The sequence below is a fragment of the Euwallacea fornicatus genome, chromosome 2 (assembly GCF_040115645.1).
Source record: "Euwallacea fornicatus isolate EFF26 chromosome 2, ASM4011564v1, whole genome shotgun sequence".
Lineage (NCBI taxonomy): Eukaryota > Metazoa > Arthropoda > Insecta > Coleoptera > Curculionidae > Euwallacea > Euwallacea fornicatus.
The window spans coordinates 1,115,937-1,139,091 of record NC_089542.1 but is presented as its reverse complement, the minus strand read 5'-3'; the positions used below and the strand labels follow the sequence as shown (position 1 = coordinate 1,139,091).

Genomic DNA, 23,155 nt, shown 5'->3' with positions numbered 1-23,155 from the left:
TCCTGTACCGATACAAATCATCCTGTGTCAAAAAAACCTACGTACAGCTAAATAAAACAAAAACTCAAATCCAATAGGAAATAAAAACTCACGTTTTCCATTAAAAAAAAAATAATAAAAGAACTTTATATCTAACGTTTGGTACACGGTGTATGTTTTATTTCTTTTAAAAAATGCCCATTCGAAAAATAAACGGCTCAGTATATTTTCCAAATCATTGTCTGAATCATAAACTATTTTATTCTATATTTTTCTCATGCACTGTATTTTAGGTAATTGCGATCAACTATGTGTGTTATAAGGTAATTGAAAATGATCGAAGAAAAAGTAGAGGGATGAATAGTATATTTGCCTAGCAATTCCATAAAAACCAAAATTACACTTTTAATTAAATCTATTCTCTAATAAAAATAACGTAAAATATATCTATCTTCGTCTTTACATGAAATATATAGTCTCTCAGCGATAACAACATGGCTCGGTGTACTACGAACTATACGTATATCACGTACAACTATATGTACATTAAGCCAGGTCAAATAAAAAAAGAAAATTAGTATTTCTCAAAAATTAATCCGCCTATTAGACAGAATTAGATGCATTTAAAAATTTAAGTCTGTAAACCTAGTCTCAAAAACGACTAGGGCAATGAGGCATCTCCCTATGTCTTCACGCCATGAAATTAATAGTTAAATAAATTTACTTTCTTTCTAAACTTAACCTAAAACAAAATTACTCATGAGATCCGATGCTATTTAGTTAATCTATATCCATAGGATATAACTGTCTCTCGCCTTCGTGCAAGAATATCATCATTGCCTTATGCAACAAATAAACCCCCAACATCTTTTTCTGCCTTTGGGGCCATGTCGCTGTAATTCCGTAAAACTCGCCCCCTTTAATGTTCGTCAAATTCGATAAAGTTATCGCACTGATCATTGCGGCCTCTCTCGTATACGCCTCGACGGGTATGATGTTCATAAACACGTGCAAACAAATCACACCGCTATCACTCGCCCAAATGTCCAAAATCTTCTGTAGCTTCTGATTGCTATTGGTCGTTTCCTGATTTTTCCAGAGGCCGACGGCGTCGTACAGATGTTGATACGGCCTCGAGCGCTTTCCTTTTCCCACGTAAAATATGGAGGACAAAAAAATTTTCCATATTTCTAAGGGGGACAAAGTTTCTGCGCGATTTGGCAAGTTCTTCGTTAATCGAGGATCTAAAAGGAGATAAGTGAATGACGATTTGGTTATGCCCTCTCTCCATTTAATAGTGGGGTCGGGAGAGCTGAATTGTTGCTCTAGCTGCGTTTCAAGGTTTTTAAACAGTAGTTCGTTGCACCAGTCCAGATTTCTGAGGCATTTTTCCAGTTCCACCGAATATACTAAAAAAATATAAACTGCATTAACTATAGGCAACTTCTACACATGATGGGAGATGTTTCGCGAAAGAGTACTGGAGGAACGAATTCAGAATTTCTTCATATTAAGTAATTGGTCTCAAACATGAAATAAAATAACGTCAAAAAAGTGACCACTGTGTGAAAAAAGCGACTTGCACTGTAAAAAAATGTCAGTATCACAATAATAGTGTTTCGCAATTAACTTTTTCATCACCAGAGCTAAGCCACATTCGAAATTATCGCTTCCAAGCGTTTGTTGCGCGAATTTTCACGAACGTAAAATTGACAGGGTAACTGCCATGTTAATTGAAGAAAAATCTTTACCTTTTTTGTTTGCCTTAGTAGAATAAGTCTTTGCGGTCTCCGGATGTTTCTTAAGATGATGCAACTTCTTTAGATAAAGACTCTTGGTTGTATCGGTTATAGGCCCCGGATTAAACCCCAGCTTAGTCAATTCCCGTCTTAAATTGTTGTCATCATACTCAAAAGAGGGGGGCAACGATGAGAGAGAAGACACGTTCGAAGACTTGACACTCTTAGCATATCCACTGTAGATTAAACAATAATTAAACGTAATCATATCAATATGTGAAAAACTAGTTCAAACTGATATATTTTAAGAGAAATGTTACGCGGAATATTGCGCAGCAAGAACTGAAAAATCGAAAACTAGTTAACTTGTTATTTTATCAAATATAATATAATAATCAGCCGGATAATGTCATTTCTAACGCAAATTGTAATTTTATTTAATTTCGCTGAAGGCTTATCTTCTCTTTTACACAAAAGTACTCACCTAGAGCTTTTCAGGAACCTTCTCTCGTACAAAACTACCCCCTCCTCAACATCGGTGTACTTGTATACCTCCGAAACGCTGACAAAACTACACTCCGTTTCGGCACTCGCCCCATCATCAGAGTTCTCATCCGTCTTCGCGACATTGTTATTCTGCACATTCACACTCAAACTGGTAAGATCGTCGGTCAGTTCGAAAATGTTTTTCTCCAAAGAGTTAATACTGATGTGGGAACACGTAAAATAGTCGCTGCTTTTATCATGTTTCCGAGATATATTCGGAATGCACTTTTCCGATAGAGTACTTATGGAACAATTCGGAATAGTTACGACTCCGCTTTCTCTGGAGTATTCTTGAAGGCTGCTAAAATCCCGAGCGTCGCTGTAGAAGGTCTCGTTGAGGAGAGATTTGGAGATACTGTTCGACGCATCAAGACACAGCGGTTTATTCTTAGGGCTATCGATCTTCCTGCGCTTCTTCCTATAGACCTATTACAGAACACAATATAAAACGAGTAAGAAACTAGTTTAAGTATATCATGGGAATATTATTGATAAATTATTTTTGCTTAATTTAATTGGTAAAGTCTTGCATTCTTCCGCATTCATCAACCTGATTTTACTTTAACCAAGCTACATCCTACCTTTCTAAAGGTGATAAGCTTAGGATCAAATCGCTTTATTTCCCTTTCGTCATCTGATTCAGCTAAAGACTCGTCAGAACACTCGAAGCTTGACTGATTCCCTAGGCAATCAGCGATGCTCTCAGCAATGCTGCGGTCGCTGTTCGTGGTGATATTTTGGCCCTGCTGGCCGGAGACCCAGTTGATGATGTACTCCGTAGTGTTGGTGTGTGGAAGTAAATTCAGGTGATGTTGGGAGTTGTGATCTGTGTTAATACTGCGTGAGCCAGGATCATCTTCGGCGACACGATATTCGCCGATCAGAGCACCGGTGTTTACAATAATTTTATCTGAGTAGGAAAAAAGCAGTTAAAGAAAGAATAATAAAACAGGATGACCTAGGCAAACAAATGATCTTTGCTCATTGACGTAAGGATCGGCTTCTCGAGCGTTCACAAATCCGCATCTTATTAACTTTCGGCCTGAAGCTAATGAGGAACTATCTGGAATAATATCGTCGATCCGTAAATACTCATTTATCAATAAATGAGTATTAATAAAAACGACGAGGAAAAAATCACGTTCAACACTTGAATAATTATTGTTCGGGTGATGAGGTTAAACAAGCTATGAAGACTATTAATAAAATAATCGAGTTCATTGCAGTTGAATTATGTCAGATTAGCCTTTGTGCACGAGAACGTGGGGATCATGAATTAAAGATATATGCGCGATGAAGATGTGGGCTAGGCTTTATTGAATCTTTGTGGACTTTATTTTATTGATTATGTTTTTGTTATTTTTTCATTCATTGTAGGGACCACGTTGTTGAATGTGCTTATTTGGATTTCAGGAAATTGGAAGCAATTGACACGACCGTCGTTATGTGGTATCATGAGGAAATTAATTGCTTTGTGTCTAAGAGTGGTTGTATACTTTTGTCGTAAATAACCCTGAAACATGAAGAATTGCAAAACGTGCCTAAGAAACTTAAATGATTATTTTCAAATGGTTTTATTAAAGTGTTTTGTTCGCACTGATTAGCAGTTATTAATAGAATATCAAAAAAAAATTCCACCGATAGGCATTAATTGCATCCAATTAAAATATTGTATTTTTAATATTTATTTGAAGAATCTTTGAGACCTAGTCTGTCGATATTTTTCAGGATGGTAACTATACTTAAACATAAGCTTGACATAAATTAACAGTTCTGCTAAGTCGAAATGTTTAATGATATGATTCGTAAATGGGAGACAGAGGGATATTTCTGATATCTGGCAGTCCTCATTATCTAATTGTATAAAAATACTAAAATGTCATAAGCGGTTATAATAAAACCTTGCCAACCATCTTTGCCTATGCGTAATCAAGCCTTATAAATTGTCAATGATCAGGTATCAGGTTAGCTGTTAATTCTGTTATCTACACGAGCCCTTTTAATCGAACTCATATCAAGTCACGCTCTATCGCACGCATGTGGCCTCAGTCAATGAGTACTATAAAATTGCATCATGAAACTACGCTAAGCATCGAAGTCTCCCGGTAATGATTTGATTTTGTTATGCGTTACATCATCCTATTTCCAGTACAATATTTCGGATGTGACGTAGCCTTTAGTCACACTTGTTGATAAACAGAGTATTTATCTGCACTGCTTTTTTTAACAAGCAACGTAGGATTTTACATGTTAAATATTTAATCCCATGTTAGGCTCTGTTTTGTTAGAATTGCAGCTATGAAAGTTAGATTTGAACCGTAGTAAGAAAGAAACGGTAAGTTTTATGCTAGTTTGTTAATTAGTCATAAGAGCTTGCGAGGTACCCGAGAAGCAGTCATTTGGGGGGTACCGCTTGGCTGCAAATGAAGGTCAGTTCAAAGGACTAATTTTTAAAATTCCATTTTCAGCACTTAGCTTTGTTTATTGTTATTCAAATAAACCGTTTTAAACTTAAAGGAATGGCGAGAAACGCGTTATTTTAAACGCAACAAAAAATGCCGTTGAACTTTATCTCGGCTTGCGGATAGTAGTGGGAAGGTGGGGGGAGGTGGTTGTAAGGGCACGTTAATTTTACAAAAATAAATGAACTTTTAACAACTACTGCCGTGAGGCTGTAAAGTTACGGCTTGGTCTCGTACTTTTGCCAAGTTTCCTAGAGGAAATTCTAGCAAAGCAGTTAGAATCTTATCCTGCGCCTTAAAAAGAAAATCACGATGTACGTGCTCGATTGAGTCTGTGAGTGTATTAACATAGGTCCAGTAGTTACCACTGGACCACTACACAAATTTTGATATATCGGCAAAGCGGGAACGAAATTATGTCCAGAAAACAGAAAAATAGCATTCCTTCAAGCTAATGGACGTTATCGACTATTGAATACATACATCATTAATGCTGATTTTGGCTAGGTCTTGACAAACCGGCGCCTTATTATCATTGACTGATAAAACTAGAATAATTTTGACAGAGATAACATCTGACACCGCACGCATTAACATTGGCAATTACTACCACACACAAATAAGATTCATGTTTATAAAACATGTCCATCTAATTGTCTAATTCTAATCGAATTTGAACCTCAGTTCTTCCTAATTTTCATTGATATGTAGCTTATGGCGAAATTAATTTAATGTCCCAAATTTGTTTCACACAACATAGAAAATTGTTTTTTTTTTAAATCCTCTGAACCAGTGAAAATTACGAAATTTGAGGGTTTAACTGCCCGTCCTAATTTTTATGCATTAGTTTGTAGATGCGCATTGCGTTGCACCCATTATAAAATGCTCTTGACGTCTTCCGCTGTATAGAACGAAAGTTCTAGTTACAAGTGATTAGAATTAACTACGCAAATATTTACCTAAAAATGTGTCGTTTCGTTTCTATCTAGGGAATAATATTGTCCACAGCTTTATCGCTTCCTAATTACCAATATTATTATTAGCGAATAAAAACCGACTTGTAGCGTTTGGGACCAATACAGTTTTTCGCAGCAATTTTATCTTTACGTCCAAAGAGACGGCGATAAGCTGCTTAACCTCCGACCTTCACTCTCGGTGTTAAAAAACTAATAAAAATCATTTGTCTGCCATTTCGGCTGGGCCGCGGCACCTCCCGCACGTCGCATGGACTTACCTAAAACTAAACAGCAATTACTGTTGTCTTCCTCTCTCCTAATGAGATCCCTTTTGGTGGGTAAATAGGCCTTAAGCAGGTTGAGACAGTCAGCGAAGCCCTCTTCAGCTGCATAATGAAAAGGGGTCTTGCGAGTGACGTCTCCAACTTCTGGGTCACCGCCGTTCTTCAGGAGCAGTTCCAAAAATTCTGAGCGTCCCCATGCCGCAGCGATGTGGACTGGAGTTAAACCGTCGTCTGACCTATAGGAGGGAAACACTAATTGTTATCTTATCAGCTAATGGAGCCGTCCCTAATCCTGTTCGATGCCGAAATATAATCGTGGTAATTATTGTTATTATTTTCCTTCTTTCCGGCCAGTTGTCAGCCTCATAGCTGCCACACCGTATTTAACGATGTTTGATTCATCACTCCGTACGTTCAATAATTGATATTAATATTACTCCATAAAGTTGTTTACTATAAGTTTTAACGTCACAGAGAGCAGACATAGCGTGTATTTCTGTAAATCATCTGATCTCGGCGCCTGCATTTAATAATAATTCTCGAGTGTGTTGATAACGCAACAATTTAGGAAGACAATATTGCAAAAACAACAATTTATTTTTCTTGTAATCAGCACCGTTGTCAAGACGATTACGGACATAGAGCTAAATATAACTATCATCGAAAAATAACAGGACAGCGACTGGAAAATTGACACTCTCCCAAGTTAAACGTTAAAGCAACAATTAATTTATTAGTGCAGTGACATTCTTTTCTTTCTAGCAAAGTTCGAATTACCATCCGGATTTAGCTGGTTCTCCGTTAAACAAACCAATTAAGATTATTATAAAACAAATAAACAACATTGGCCATTGTGTAATCAAGTTTATAGCATACATTTATTGCTAACACAATTGATAATTGTTTCTCCCTTTTTTTCATCAAACGAGTCATGTCGGGTCCGAAAAAATCGCTGATAATCAAGTACGCACAAATGTTGATGAAGCGTCGAATTCACTGCTAATTTGCGTTGATGTAATTGTTTAAAAAATATATATATATATATATTCGCATTTTAACAAGAGCCATAATAAATTTTCTCAAATATACCGACAAAAAGTTTCAACGTTTTGAATGTGCGGAAACCGCAAATCAACTTACTCACCTCACATTGGGGTTTCCACCATTTTGCAAAATAACGTTTATGACGTCCCGAGCGAATTCGTAGGAGTCGCAACCAATCACCAAATGGAATGGTGAAATTCCCTTTTTGGGCAACACCAAATTCGGGTCTGCTCCCTTTTCCGTTAAAAGGGATAGAACGGATCTGCAAAAAAAAAACGAAACGATCCTAAGAAAAACAATTCTTTTAATATTGCAATTTTAAAGATTAATCATAAGCTTTCTATTTTAAGTAATAAATCCTGTTAAATCAAAGGCCAGTCCAGTAATTGAATGTCATTTGTATCACTTAAGCACCCCGTAGGTGTAGGATCGCCGTGAAATATTCTGAAGTGAATTACAAATTCCCCTTGAGATCTCACCCTCGAGCCACTAAGCTGACTCAACATTTGGAGAATATTTAAGAGTGACACAAGATGTGAGAGAACATTTCAATATTGGTACGATTTCTTGAGTTCAAAATTATCAAAAAACCTAAAAATAACTTACTCACTTTCTGATAAGGTTACAACAATTCTTATTCATTTATAGTAACTTCTTATCACGTTGACTAACCATGACTTTATTGTAGTAATCTATAAGATGTTCTTACTAACAATAAGGAATTATCATTATTTTACCCTCAAAATAAAAAGAATGCGTAGAGATAGAAATCATTTGAAGGATGTAAATTGTGCGACTTATCTTAAGGATAAAAACAACTCATAATTTCTGTTTGCACCTGTCCACACGTTAGTAATTCATGAATACGATCATTGTTTTAACTAAAATACAGCAAAGACAAACTCGTGTAACTAGGTCCAACATCTGCTACTATTAATCCACCCTTCATGTTCATAAACAATTTTAAATAAATGTCCCAAAAAGCAAAGTCTATTATTGCTATAACTTGGGATTAATTTGAGTACATTTTTAATACACATGTAATTTAGTAACTGTACCAATAAGATAATTCCCATAGAAATAATTAATTTAAAGCAAAGCGTTAGGCAATTGCTTCAATTCCAAGAAAAATATCTTCTTGGCAAAGTTCCCAGAATTTGAAAAGATACGTTGAGATTGTGGAGATGTTTTGACTACTCGATTATCTAACAATCACTTACAAGCCATACATACTAAGGCATTTCCCTTACGAAAGTAGGTATTTATATTATTTATAGACCATTTCTAAGCATCTAAGACAGGTCGCTGCTAAACTCGTATTTTTTTTCAAAAACCATATCCTCATGGAATGTACTGTTAACTTTAACTTCAAGATAGTTGTCACTGATATCCACAATTTCACAAGTGCCCAGATTGTTTCGACGTTTCTATTTTTTCACCCGATGTTTCTATCTTTATTATATATAAAAATAAAACAAATTGTATGGAAAATGTATGGGCTATATTTGAGTTCATAAACCTAAACAAATCATTAAAAAGTTTAACTGTAGGAAAGGGTGTATTGAATTAGGAATGTATATAAATCTCTCTTGAGCTTAGGGGACGTTTTCCCTAAGTGTGTAATGGCCCTTTAGAGTCCTTATCAGGTGAAGAATATTGTATTCCAAGAATCTGCAGGAGTTAAGTAATTATGTAATAAAATACGAAAATTGGCAATTGTGTTTCCCCCAAATCTTAAAAGCTCTTATTTTCAGGGTCATATAAATTGAAAAATTCATCTACAATTACTGGGATGAAGACATAGGTAAATTCTTTTGATGATAAGAGAAAAAATAGCTATTAAATCAGACACAAAAATAAAGAAATTTTTTTGCTGGCCTATATATAATTTAACCATTGGTGGGTGGAGACCAAAGGTTATGTTATGGAGTGTTTCTACATATCTCTGTTCCTTTTTAGCAAATTTTTAAGATTGGAAGATATGAAAAAGTGTCAATGATCCTAAATTTCCATAACTTCCTATTTTGCATTTAAATAAAAATAAAATCTGTTCTAACAGGTAAACTAATTCTGGATTGTAAGAAATAAGAGCAGTTCCAGTCGGGATACCCTGCCAACACATCTGATAATCCAAAATTGATTTTCAACCCCTGCTGGAACAAACTCTCCAATGCACTTAATTCACCAGTGGTCACTCCTAGGTGAAATAATCAAAAACCAAACTACCTCCTGCCTGACTGCGCCTACTACTTACTCTATATGCTTGTATTCGATAGAATCATACAGGAGAGATGCCAAATAAAATTCCTTTTTGTTCTTGCCACGATATAACATTATCACATAATTCGTCTAAGTAGCAAAGAGCTCTCAATCAAAAACTAATTAAAAAAAAGCTCTTAACTTGACTTTTTATTAGATCAAACACTTTCGGTTTATGAATGAAATGCGCCCTATTGAAACGCTGGATTACGTTGGTCGATGCTGATAGAAACACACGCACTGGTACTGTGTGCTATGAGATCGTTACCATTGGAATTTATAAGAAATTTTTTACTCAGTGAAAGAGCCGGCCTCAACCGTACAAGTTGGAGGGAACACGTAAAATGATAAATGTTAATATACAAATGAATAAAATGAATGAAGATGAATTAAGTGAATGAATTGTAAACAAACTTTGGAGTTTTTCTCCCTCCTACTTGGCTTTTGGCACGCGCGACTGATTATATATGCCAAGAAATTCAACATGGCAACACGCATAATTCACATGAATGAATTACACACGAGGGATATAGCAACCTACAATTCACAAGATATGACACATTTTAGTTTATTTTAGTATGTGTGAAATATTCCTCATGAATGGCTCAGAAAATTGAATAACAGAGCAAAAGTTTTGAAACACCTGTAAACAATACGACTGGAACAGCAACAATGCGATTAAATGAGGAAAATTACTTCAGACCAGTGAAAATTGCAGAATTTGATTTGCTACTTAACTAAAGTTGATACTTAAAGAACTATTTTATTAAAAACAACGAATTTGAGATGTAAATTTCTTAATTCAATCAATTTATTCTCCACTCCATCCAACGTTGCCACTTCACTGCTTAAGAATTATAAATTGCTAACCTTAAGACCCATAACCCTACTTATTCTTTGTTATGTTTATTAATGTTTATTATGAATGTTGAATGTTTATGTTCTATTAATGATTTCAAATAAATAGTTTGTGGTATAGTAGGAAAAAATCCGTAATTAAAATTGTGGTGAAAATGCAGGAAAAATCGTATTTTTTCATGTCCGAACTATTTGCTTTAAAAACCCCGAATTTCCCCCAGGATCTCCCGGTACAAAGCAGCCTTACAGGTATGTACCACCTATGTAACTTCCTTTTTAAACTACGGTTTCCTAGTAAAGTGATGCCATAATAAAGCGGCCGTAATATCGCATAAATAATATTTTCCAACATTGTTGATGACTGTCCTATCTCTACCTAAAAATCCATATTTAAGTAAAACAAATGGGCAGTGTTTTATAATAGCAACTATATTAGAGAACCTCTTTCCTGGGAAACTAGAGATTAATTGGAATCTAGAGGACTGTATGCAATAGTAGCTGGATGTATTGTTTTACATTAAATATTTTTCAAATGTCGACTCCAAAAAAAGTATCACTCTGTAGATTAAGGCAAACAATTCAGGAGTCTATCTATGTATGTAGGCTGTAATAAACTGCATATATGTATAGTGGAAGATGTCACAACCAGACACTCATAGTGTCAAAAATGTATTTATCTACTTATAAGAGGTGTCCCATCAAATCTTTAAGAAATTTTAAGATAACTTGATTAGCACTTCATAAAAATCCATAAATTCACAATTAATTGTCAAGCCCGATATATAACTATCCATGCATGTACCTAATATTTTACAAGAGTGATAAGACCTGCACTTTATACTTGGGCAATTTTACTGATCACAATCACATTCGAGTGTTAGTTGATAATTTGTCTGATTTCACCTTTTATGCTTTTGATTTGATTTATAAAATCAAATCCATCGTTTAGCTTAATGATAGTGATTTTAGTGATTTGTACAGCAGATTTACTTACAGATATTGTTAAATATAGGTAATCAATTGCTTTATTTGTAGCTTTGTACAGATGTATAGAAAAACAACAAACACTTTTTTATCATTAATGTCTAGATGAATGTTAAAATTGATCTATGCGAAACATTTAAGTATTTATCATATCAAGTAAAACTTTTTTTTGAAAATTCTGTATTAACCTAGTTATAAACTTGGTTAATATAAAAATGGCATTTGTAGCCCTCTTTTCACAGTTCCTATTTTGCCAATATCAAGTACAAATAGTTAAATTAAAATAACTTAGCATTAACCCAGTTTAACAAGTGTGTAGATAGTTTAATTTATTGGGGTTTTTGTATCAATCCAGATATAAATGCAAAACTTCCATCCATATTATACCTATTGTTATATATTTTTCCATTCTTTACACTTATAAACTTTTTGCCAAGCAGCTTTTAGCCATGAAAATTTGGATTATTCCTATATTGCTCCTGACATACTACATATTCCGCTCAGATAGCCTTGACAATGGTTTAGCCCTGACCCCTCCTATGGGATGGATGAGTTGGGAGCGATTTAGATGTTTGGTTGATTGCGAAACATATCCAAATGAGTGCATTAGGTAAGTTTAGTGATGATTTTGGAGGGACGGAATGCCGAAAATTGAGTTCCAGCGAGGCCCTGTTTAAACGAACTGCAGACAGACTGGTAAAAGATGGATATCTCTCAGCTGGGTATGAGTACATTATAATTGACGATTGTTGGGCGGAGAAGACTAGGGATGAAAATGGCCGGTTGCAGGCAGATCGCAAAAGATTTCCTAGCGGAATTGCAGCATTAGCTGACTATGTATGATTTGCCTTTTCTCATATTAAGAAGGTCAAAAGTAAATTCTTTAGGTTCATGACTTAGGTTTAAAGTTTGGAATTTACGCTGATTATGGAAATTACACTTGTGCTGGTTATCCGGGAAGTCTCGGATATTTGGAGGTCGATGCCCAGACTTTTGCCGAATGGGGTGTAGATTACCTAAAGTTGGATGGTTGTTATAGCGAGACAGAAACCATGGACGAAGGTAATTGGTATATTTTTGCACATTAGAGAACAAAGTGAATATTTCCTGTCGTACAGCATATAAAACTAAAATTTGAAATAATTTAATATTGTATTGATAATTGTTCCAGGTTACGTGCAGATGTCCCAATACTTAAACGCTACAGGGCGGCCAATAGTGTTTTCATGCAGTTTTCCTGCATACCAAGGCCTTGAGGTAATTTTGGATTTTAATTACCGTAATAATAGTATATATATAAGCTATATGAAATTTTTTAAGAAAGACTCTTCACTGAAAATTTCATAATCCTGTTTAAGGCAAATTATTCTCTGGCAGTCGAATATTGCAACTTATGGCGAAATTATGGCGACATCAACGATCAATGGGAGGATGTAAGAGACATTGCTACTTGGTTCATACATTATCAAAGTAGTCTAAGACCATTTGTTGGTCCTGGTCACTGGAATGACCCTGATATGGTAAGTTCATAATGTATAGGTATACAAATTTTTAACTTCATAAATAGACCACTGAATAATAGTCCTATAAGTATTGCTATCACATCAAGAGCTATCTAATCAAAATCATCATATCCATCACTATTTAATTCATTCATAGAAATTTTTGCAGCTTGTTATAGGGAACTTCGGGCTAAGTTTGGAACAGAGCAAAAGTCAAATGACCATTTGGTCAATACTGGCTGCTCCATTGATTATGTCAGTAGATTTAGATACCATTCAACAGGAATTTAAGGATATCCTTTTGAACAAAAATGCCATAAGCATTAATCAGGATGCTTTTGGATATCCCGGGTTTGTGATCTATAAGGTAATGATTAATACTTTGTTATGTTTTATAAGTACAATGTGTGTTGAAAAAACAAATAGTATGAGGGCCTTGAAACACTAAAAGCAGCGCTATCAGCAGAAAGTTGCGGCTTTTTTTGTGGAAGGACACTTTTGAATATAATTGCTTTCACTTCCTTATTATAATTTTTTGGCTAGATTTTCATTTTATAATGCTTTTAGTATAATACCTAACTTCTTACCAGAATCAGTCAAATATCAAGTTCTTTATACAGTTCATTGGTGTATTATAAGAAATAATATTTAAAGAATGTTAAAATTCTTCATTTCCAGAAAGACAATATCATATTATGGTACAAAAAATTGGAAAAAAAAACGACAGATGCTTTGGGTGTCGCCATAGCTGTTTTTAACAATCGAACTGACGGTTTTAAGTACCCTTTTAACGTTACGATTGGTAGTATTGTGCTGGAGACACCTGAGATATATAATGTTATTGTAGGTATTCAAATAATGATTAGTTAAAAGCACTTTTAAAGAAATCTTTTAGGACGTGTTTGATGAAACAAGTGAATTAAACCGAGATTATTTAAGAGATGAAAATATAACTTTACGAATTCCTCCTTCAGGTAATTATACTATAACTGGTTAAGGTTTGGATTTGAGCCTCTATTGAATGGTAATAAAAAATATTTATCAAATATAAAGCAGAAAACTATCATATTGCCGTAGAGCAACAACGTGACAACACGACTCACTAGCATCTAAATTGATCATAGTTTTATTCCAGTCGAATGTATTATACTATCTGAATTTGGCCCGAAATCTAACAAATCTTAACCAGCAATCAATAATTGATTCCACAAGATCGTTTTATTCACCTTATTCGCCTTAATTTAAATTAGACTTTCAAAACGTTGTTTTTTCATTTTTACAATATGAAAAAAACTGATGACGTGTCTACAAAGGACAGGATGACATCATCGCGATACTTTTACTGATCGATTATGGATATTTATACAATTTTTTTTCCTATTAATTGCAGGTACTGCATTTCTATTGGTGACGCCTTTATAAATACAAATAATAAATTTTTAATTACCTACACAAAGTACTTTTGTTTTATTGATGAAAATTCCTCTTCATCTTACATTTTGAATTTGATATACTTGAATTCAAATGTTTAACGTGTCCCGTAGAAAAACTTAAACCGAATGTGAGACGAGGTACCTACCTGTTTGCCAATAAATTTACAAAATGTACTGCAAAAACCCCAATTTCTCAGTATAATTCTTGTCATTGTGCAAAACCGTTTAGGTAGTTTCATTTTAAAAATCAGAAGACTTGTAGCAGTTGCTAATTGAATAAACATTAAGTGAGGAGTCTAGATTTTGGTGGAGTCCACAAGATCTCATTAAACCAAATTACCATATAGAAGTTGTTCCGTTTAGAAAAGCATAAGTTTGGTTGTTACACTTTTTGGGGATACTCTGTATGTTCCAAAAACAGTGGATTTAATTCTATTGATTTCTATATTTTATATGAAGATTTTTTTCAAAAATCAAATATAAAAAAGTCACAAAAGAGCATTTATAATCAAACCCCCTACACATTTAATGCAAAGAGCCCGTATTTTTTAAATTACTGGTCAATTATTAGATTGATGTCCTTTTTGCCCACTTTATATTTTTATTCGACGTAACTGTTTAGATGATAATAAGCTTATTACTCATCATTTGGCCGCCATACAAGGTTAAACCTCTATGCGCTGAGTATTTTAGTTTATTGTTAAGCACAATACTTCATATGTACACGAAAAATTACAAAAACTTAAGGAGGTCGATATTTCAGCTTGATCAGGCATTACCAAGGACCTTTGATACTCCGACAAAAATTGCGTCGAAAGTAATAAAAATTAATATCAGTTTCAAAGCGTTTAGAATCACTGTAGTATATCAATCCTTCAAGCAATGATAGTATATGGTCGGTAACTAACAAAGAGTGTCACCCGCGGTACCAAGGTACCTACATCCATAATTGAAATTACACTGAAGTTAATATTGCTTTATTTCTAAACAACCAAAGGCATTTATACCATAATAATGTTTTAAAAATAACAGTCTGGTAGCAAAGCAAAGCAGATTAAATATTATTGTAACTTCTAATCAGTTCAGTTCAGGCACCTCAAGAAGCCGGTTCAAAATAAACCCGTTACCGGAATGTTCTCTCATAAGAGTCAATAATTTTATTAACAGAAATTAATTCCAGTTTTTTGTCGGTTAATAAAATTTGTTGTTTTTTAATTATTCATAATTAAATTACAAAACGATGGGTGTCCGCAAATCTGTGTTTATCGTGGTCCTTGTTTTGGTGATCGAATCCACTCAGGCCCTGGATAATGGATTGGCTCTAACTCCGCCCATGGGATGGTTGCATTGGCAAAGGTTCCGCTGTATAATAGATTGCGATGCATATCCCAACGACTGTATACGGTAAGCTAAACAACGATGTATCTCGAGTCTATGAAAAATCGCAAATTTGAGTCGTAGTTATTTAATGCAAAAATATACACGAACCATTTTCAGAGAAGATCTCTTTAAAGACATGGCAGACCATATCGTCTCTGACGGGTTCAAAGATGCAGGTTACGAATACGTTATCATAGACGATTGTTGGGCGAGCAAAGAACGAGATACTAAAGGCAGATTGCAGCCGGACCCGAAGAGATTTCCCAACGGCATTAAATCGTTGGCCGATTATGTAATAAACTTTTAAATTTAAAAGTGTTAAAGGAAATGCAATGGTTATTTTGGTAGATTCATGGGAAAGGTTTAAAATTTGGCATTTACGGTGACTATGGTACTCTAACCTGCGCCGGATATCCGGGGAGCCTTAAATACTTGCAATTAGACGCACAGACCTTCGCCGATTGGGGCGTAGACTACCTAAAGTTAGATGGATGTAATTCTGACATCTCCACGATGGAAGCTGGTGGGGGGAGTTTAACATAAGAGAGAATAATGTGTATAAAGAACTTTTTATGCAGGTTATTCGCTAATGTCGAGATATCTCAATGAAACTGGACGTCCAATTTTATACTCTTGCAGTTGGCCAGCTTACGTGGAACCCAAAGGGATTCATGTAGGGTGGCAGGTTTAACAATGATTTTCCACCTAATGACTTTCCTTCGATTTCGTAGCCAAATTATGACAAAATGGCGAAGGTGTGCAATCTCTGGAGGAATTGGGATGATATCAACGATTGTTGGGACAATGTGACCAATATTCTTGGATTTTTCAGTGATAATCAAGATAGAATTGCTAAGTACGCTGGACCAGGACACTGGAATGATCCCGATATGGTAAAAAAACACATTCTAGCTACGTATACACGTATGTACGTGTAATACAGGGCGTTCCATCGTAAAAGAATAATAGAACGGTTTATATGTATACAAAAGTTATAAGATGCGGGCAAAATTTGGAACTTAATTTTAATATCGAATGCAAAATTAGATACAAAACAATCAAGGAACGAAAAAGTGAGTTGGTCTATTCGAAATAATTATGAATTTTTTTATGAAATTCCCACAGCCCTGTCCCGTGAAGACTTTCCTAAAAATCCCTAAAATTTCTAAAGTAATCTCATATGTCAATAAAACATACGAACTACTACTAAAAGTACAAATTTATATTTATAAATTACGGTCGTCCTGAAATCAAACACTTAGCGTTGCTCAAGTTTTTGCACCCAACACTGCATAAGGTGTTTTTGGTGCAGCCTATTAGAATTCAAAACACCATGAAATTGCCGTATTTTTGCACCATGCTACAATACACCATAAAAATAATGCCATCTCCATGGCGATCCAAGATTTTTGATAAGTTTGAATAAAGTATAAGCTTAAAGGTCGTACTTTATGAGGTTCATGCAAATAGTCTACTAGTACCTACCAAGATAATGCTCATTCCTTTATTTCAGCTACTAATAGGAAACTACGGTTTAAGCTATGATCAGTCAAAAGCCCAGATGGCCATCTGGGCAATATTGGCCGCCCCATTGATGATGTCCGTTGATTTAAGAACGATTGAAACGCCCTACCGGGAACTTTTATTGAACAAAGCAGTTATCGCCATCAATCAAGACTCTTTAGGAGTGCAGGGCAATCTTATTCTGAAGGTATTACATTGAATTAAAAATATTGGTACATAGAAAAGTATTGCTTCTGGGATTTTGATGCAGAAAGACCAAATAGACTTTTGGACAAGACCAATTAACCCAGTGATAGATGGTGAAAAGACCTACGCCATCGGATTATTAAGTCATCGTGTGGATGGCTATCCGTACCGAGTTAACTTCACCCTGACTGATTTGGGGCTAGAAAACTCCGCGGGTTATGTTTTGAAGGTAAGATTTGATTAATCCTTCAGATTTTTAAGCTTGTTAGAGTGCTAATTATTAATTATGGTAATTACTATCGGGTATAGTAAATACAGTTAAACTGATGGTGTGTTAATTTAATACTTAATTATTCATGCTATATTCATTCGCTAGATTCAATAGCAATTGATATGATAATCGCCTTGGAAACTTATTAGAAGTGGTCTATTTGACGCATTTCGATGAATGGTAGCCGTCTTTGTCTAGAAAACACTTTGTATTCGCAAACAGTAGATAAGATGGCCTTTAACCGGAATTTCTAATCTAACCAATCTCCAATTTTAATTATAATAACTTAAAATGGATTTTAAATTTTCTGCAATTACAGACACGTGTTAGATTTAAGTTCATATTACATATATTTATTAACTTAACATCGGTACTTATCGATTTAAGTACGCAGGTTAATATACTTACTTAACACGCTTATGTGAGCTACACGTATTTCGTAACATGCCATTCAATTTGTTGAAAAATGAAGAATATGGAAAATATAGACGTTCAAATTCTACAGGTAGTGGATCACCTTTTAAAATAGTTATTCATGTAATAAGTAGATTATGTAAAAAGGTTCGTTTGAGCCTGCAAGTAGGTCCTTTGACAAACGGAGCAATCGAATAAAAAAAAAATAAATGTACGTTAAAATCAAATATATCAAGCAGATAAAAAAATACATTATAAAGAAAATTGATGACCGAACAAAGAAGCTTTATAGATTCTATTTTTTCCTCACGTTTTTACGTATTTACTTCGTTTCTTTACATTAACTTTACAATTATTTAAATTTTTATTTTCTGTGATAATTTTATATTTTTTTATTTCGCAAAGACAAATTGTGTTGTGCATATTTTTTTTCCTACTCAAGGACGTCTATAATTCTGAAATAATCCAGGAAGAAGTGAAACTGAATGATACTATATTCGTCAGGATCAAGCCCACTGGTAAGTTTACCCTTCTGATTTCATTTCAATATCTTTTATGAAGCGTTTTGCCTAACTGCGTATGTAAAGATATCTTACAGAGATCGCAGAAATGGATTAATATATTTATTTATACCATCGATATGCTTGTCGCTCTCCATATCCTTTGCCTCAGTATGGAGCTTTTCACCCATCGGTGCGAATTCCAGCTTTCATATATAATTCCGGCAAACTAATTTCACCGTCTTATTACGATAATCGGAATTTTGTACTCTCAAATGAGAAAATTGAAAATAAGCTTATGAAATTGTATTAAATAAATAGATATATCCTTATTAAAAACCTTTAAAACATCCGTTTGTCTGCGATAGCTAATTTACGACATCTTTCAATCGCATAATATAACTTTCTCCTAACTGCTTTGAGCTTTCTTCGTTTCACTTTCACTGTGTACACTAACCGATTAATAAGTTTGGGCGTGAAGAATTTTCGAAATGCGTTTGCATTCTCGCACCAATATTAATTAACTTAATTAGTAGATAACGTAACCGCGAAAAATTAACTGAATAGTTGACTACTTTTAGGAACCGTTCTTCTTACTGCAACACCTTTACCCGAAATCCATGTGAAGAGGATCAAATAACGTGAGCTTTGTAATAGATGTTTGTAAGTATCCAACTACGTACCTGTACTTCTGGCATCGCTGCCTATTAAATGCAGGTAGCTTTTTGTCTAGTAATGTTTACTCGAGTTTTTAAGATACCTTTGGATAAGGTTTTTGTGTTTTTTCCTCCTAATCTTAGGTTTAAAGGCCATTTAAATAAATCTAGTTTATTGCAATAAAAACTAAAGATTTCAAATGAAGGTGGTTAAGAGGGAGTTCTGAAAAACCCAATCTGGCATTACCGAGGGTACCTGATAGGTACTAGAGAAATTGTGAAAATTCCAACGGAAACATAACTTCAATGTGTTTTAATATTTAATAAACATGTATATATAAAGCAACTAACAAATATAACAAATCAACTGTAGAAGGTTCACAACTGCGTCGGTCCTATAAATAAAAAAGAAACAATAATTCTGATTGATATACTTATCAAACTTAATTATTAACAAACGAGTAGGTAGGTACCTAATTAAGACTGGCACAAACTTGTTGAATTATAAATTCCGGAGCTTTTACTATAGTAGGTGGGTACCTCAATACCTCATTACACTCTTTTAGTAAGAAATACTGAAATGAGATCCTTTCCTGTGGATTGATATGTAGATAACTCTCTCACTACATTAAAACTGCGACTTTGTCAAAATAATTTATCTATTAAAAAAATATCAAAGATTAACTTATCCTATAAACGCACCTGAATTTGCAAATTATTTTTTATCACGAGGATAGATGGTTCAACTAATAATGATATATCTGAACGATTATAAAATTATAAATATCGAATTGCCTGCTAAATGAATGGAGATAGTGAACTCGATTTGAGTCATAATCTCCGTGGTAAAATAATGAAGCTTGTAAAGGGTCCTACCTACATAAAATATCAACTCACACTTTGGTATGGTATTCTTATTGAAGCCTAAACAGATATATACCCTTACATTTTTCTGCCGCGGTCTATGGGACTTCACTTATAAATTTCAACCGCACGTTAGATCTATCTCTTCAACAACAAATCTTAAACCTCACTTGAAACTTGGAACACAATTACTTAGGTTTAATCGAATAAAGTTGCCGTATCTGTTTGGAAATCTATTTTATCAATTATTAATATTTTTGCGTTTGTGTTTAAAAAATTCATTTTAAAGCGAATATCTCAGTTAATTTACCCTAATATACTAAAATTGAATAATGTCAAGTTTCCACCTTCAAAATTTTAGTGCTATCAAAGGAATCGAAGAGGTCCTAACGTGAAATTGATAACTTAATACGTAAAACTGATAAGACCATCAGCTAGCAGTAACAATAAATATATACCGGGTGTCTCCGAGACGGATTTTCAAGTCAATTAGGTATATGACAGTAAACTGCATTTAAGGCCAATAGATTGAAGTCACTAAAGTCATCAAAGTCTGATTCACAGCCCACTAAATTTAAAAAGAAAAAACTAACTACGGAGAACCATCTTTCAGTGCCACCCAGTACTTAGATACTGTATTTATTACCAAAAGAAAAAACTTTTACTCGTCTCAATTTTCATGATAAAAGCCTGGATAACCCCGTTTTACATCCACTACTACAAAATTACTAAAGAAAATACTTTTCTATCATGTGTGCCCGTTGCTCATGCAACTTTGAAACACTTTGTCATAATACCTCCTGTGTTGCTCATCTATTTTACTTAAGTAATAAGACCCTGGGAAAAAATGACTAACATCTGATTTTGGCTCATAGGGAGCTTGATGTGCACTATGTTTTCTCAACTCCAAGGTAGCCTCAAACTTTTCAGGGGCCACTTTAACTCGTTTCTCCAACAAAGGATTTACGTGACTAAGATTATTTATCAAAGTGTCTAACGCAGAAGAATTTTTGATTTGTAGAGAGTAAAAGCAGGAGGCCAATCCTGACCCATAGGAGAACAAACCTATTTTGTTGCCAATTAAATTTTTAGGTTCTTTTGAGATTAAAAATGAGGCCAGACCTCCATACAAGGAGGCAGTGTACATGTTGCCAATGTTTGCAGCCAAGTGAAGAGAGGGCTTAGTTTTCTTATCAAATGTGTCACTACTGGCAGATAAAAACGCTTTTTCTACATCCCTGTCGAAATATGTTTTGGTCAGTTCGACTTCAGCAAACTTAGCTAAATCTGGACTAAGAGCTAAACGCTTGTCATTGGGAAGGCGGATAAAATCATTTAACACTAGCCTACCTACTGATTTTTGCACTATCTTACAATAAGGCGTGTGGAATAGAATTCCATCAAAAGAGTCAACATTAACATCCTTCTGCCATTTCTTCTCACCATTCTTACAATACAACTGATAGCACTTATCCAAAGCTTCAAAGTAACACTGAACTGAAAGCTTTCCATCTACCACAGGATACTCAGAAGTCAAATCTGGCTTGTAAAAATCATATGCGTGCTTACAAAAGAAACCTCGCACACCCCTATCAAAGACTAAGGGTGCACTAGGCCCTACAAGCATAGCAACAGCTCCACATCCTCCTGTAGGTCTGGCAGGGCCTTTTGCATATACTGCAATGTCTCCACAAACCACCAAAGCATACCTGCCATTCCACGAAGATGACTCAACCCAGTCCACAGCATTTAAAAGGGCAGCAGTTCCTCCAAAACACGCATTTGTAGTGTCAAGTCCTTCAATGTCAGTTACACCATGGGGCTCAAAGAGTTGCATCAGTACAGATTTTACGCTTTTTGATTTATCAACGATTGTCTCGGTTCCTACGTCAATGCGGCCAATTTCGTGGGGTTTAATGTTGTACTTCCTCAGTAAGTTTTCTACCACAGTTAGGGCTAATGAATGGATGTCTTCGCGGTCACCGCAGAAGCCCATACGCTTCTGACCCAGACCAACTGTGTACTTTCCAGCAGATGCTCCATCGTACTGCTCTAACTCGGTCTGATCCACGTATTGGTAAGGAAAGTAGACTTCCAACGCTATAATCCCGACGTCTTCAGGCCAGGAACTCATGATGCGGCTTTGTCAGGGACCGCGACACGGCACGAAAATACGGACCACAGTAGTAGTTGTTACAGAATGTCGGGTTTACTCGGCATTCCACTTTCTAAATATTTGAAAGTGACAATCTCCCCTCTACTTTCTGAGCAGATGAACATCTGATAATGAGTTGAAGTTCCCCCACAATCTTTTACTTTTATGCACGCATCACTTTCATAATAACAAATTTTAATTTTTATTCCTCAACGGATCAATCTAGAAGAAGTGAATGTCTTACGTCCTTCATCATGCTTTTTGGAGAGGAGGCCGTCATGTGTTACTACCTGTGTGACGTCATTCTATCATATGTTTGTATCAGGACAAATACATCGATATTTCAAACTTTTCGATATATTTCTGATATATTTATAAAAGAGCAAAAATAACCTTTAGTAAAGACCTCTTAATAAATTTTGATTTTATTCAAGTTAAGTTTATTAAGTGTTTAAAGTGAATCACAATTTTATGAACAATTGGATAGATTAACTTGATCTTCCCCATATCCTATGAGGGTCTTTCTTTAAACTCTTTACATAAGAACAGACAAATCTTTGGCTTTAACTCATCTAACTTGATAATACTTTGTCGGTAGATATATATATGAAACGGTATCGATACAAATATAACGTTACGGCCCCTACGCATCTCATAACCTCAAAAAAACAGTGAGATACCTACACACTAGAATTTATGTAGCTATAAATTTAATTAATCGATATCGTCGTAAACGATACCACACAAACTCAAATGTCTTCAGTAACCCAAACTAGAACCGAAAATACTCACGTCAAAAACAAGCAAAAAGAGCTCCAAGAAGCTACTACATCGAAGAAGGTGGATGAAGCAATTAAAAATGTTAAAGCCCTGGATGACGTTTGCACCTACACAAAATGCAAAACCAAAATCAACCTGTTTGCAATAGATTGTAAGTTTTGCAAGGGGCGCTTTTGCTCCACCCACGGCTTGCCAGAAGTTCATGGGTGTGGCGAAGCTATTAGACGAGAAGAAAGGAGGGAGTATTTACATCCTGGATCAAAACTTGCCAAAGATAAACACAACGAGGTTCAAACTAAGCTCAGCATGAAGTTAAAGGAAATGCAGTCAGAACGGAAGTCTAAACAAGGTTTTCAAAATAAAGGCAAAAAAAAAAAAT

General features: G+C 34.9%; 4 protein-coding genes across 5 annotated transcripts; 2 read left to right on the top strand and 2 right to left on the bottom strand.

Annotated features, from left to right (window-relative positions):
* Positions 1 to 328: 328 nt before the first annotated feature.
* Positions 329 to 9,651, bottom strand: LOC136348727 (ankyrin repeat and LEM domain-containing protein 1-like). The gene is made up of 7 exons (XM_066299834.1): positions 9,265 to 9,651; positions 7,111 to 7,272; positions 5,961 to 6,202; positions 2,846 to 3,174; positions 2,203 to 2,690; positions 1,731 to 1,954; positions 329 to 1,388 (listed from the first exon to the last, which is right to left on the bottom strand). Exons 1-7 carry the CDS (start codon positions 9,342 to 9,344, stop codon positions 760 to 762), a joined length of 2,154 nt encoding a protein of 717 aa, XP_066155931.1. The 5' UTR covers positions 9,345 to 9,651; the 3' UTR covers positions 329 to 759.
* A 126-nt stretch (positions 9,652 to 9,777) lies between these two features.
* On the top strand, positions 9,778 to 14,069 carry LOC136348748 (alpha-N-acetylgalactosaminidase-like). Its single transcript, XM_066299883.1, has 10 exons — positions 9,778 to 11,139; positions 11,552 to 11,721; positions 11,774 to 11,948; positions 11,999 to 12,173; positions 12,283 to 12,368; positions 12,470 to 12,631; positions 12,783 to 12,980; positions 13,292 to 13,456; positions 13,509 to 13,587; positions 14,004 to 14,069. Exons 2-10 carry the CDS (start codon positions 11,561 to 11,563, stop codon positions 14,033 to 14,035), a joined length of 1,233 nt encoding a protein of 410 aa, XP_066155980.1. The 5' UTR covers positions 9,778 to 11,139; positions 11,552 to 11,560; the 3' UTR covers positions 14,036 to 14,069.
* Positions 14,070 to 14,380: 311 nt separating this feature from the next.
* On the top strand, positions 14,381 to 22,749 carry LOC136348738 (alpha-N-acetylgalactosaminidase-like). 2 transcript variants are annotated; one of them, XM_066299870.1, is made up of 10 exons: positions 14,381 to 15,450; positions 15,544 to 15,718; positions 15,775 to 15,949; positions 16,005 to 16,099; positions 16,158 to 16,319; positions 16,940 to 17,137; positions 17,201 to 17,365; positions 18,264 to 18,339; positions 18,903 to 18,985; positions 22,212 to 22,749. In XM_066299870.1, the coding sequence occupies exons 1-9, from the start codon at positions 15,287 to 15,289 to the stop codon at positions 18,959 to 18,961; spliced, it is 1,269 nt and encodes a 422-aa protein (XP_066155967.1). In that variant the 5' UTR covers positions 14,381 to 15,286; the 3' UTR covers positions 18,962 to 18,985; positions 22,212 to 22,749. The 2 variants fall into 2 exon arrangements, with proteins under 2 accessions (XP_066155967.1, XP_066155959.1); XM_066299862.1 differs by lacking the exon at positions 22,212 to 22,749 and having other exon boundaries at positions 14,382 to 15,450; positions 18,903 to 19,182.
* Positions 19,280 to 22,214, bottom strand: Hmgs (hydroxymethylglutaryl-CoA synthase). Its single transcript, XM_066299848.1, has one exon. It carries the CDS (start codon positions 21,973 to 21,975, stop codon positions 20,590 to 20,592), a length of 1,386 nt encoding a protein of 461 aa, XP_066155945.1. The 5' UTR covers positions 21,976 to 22,214; the 3' UTR covers positions 19,280 to 20,589.
* Positions 22,750 to 23,155: the final 406 nt, after the last annotated feature.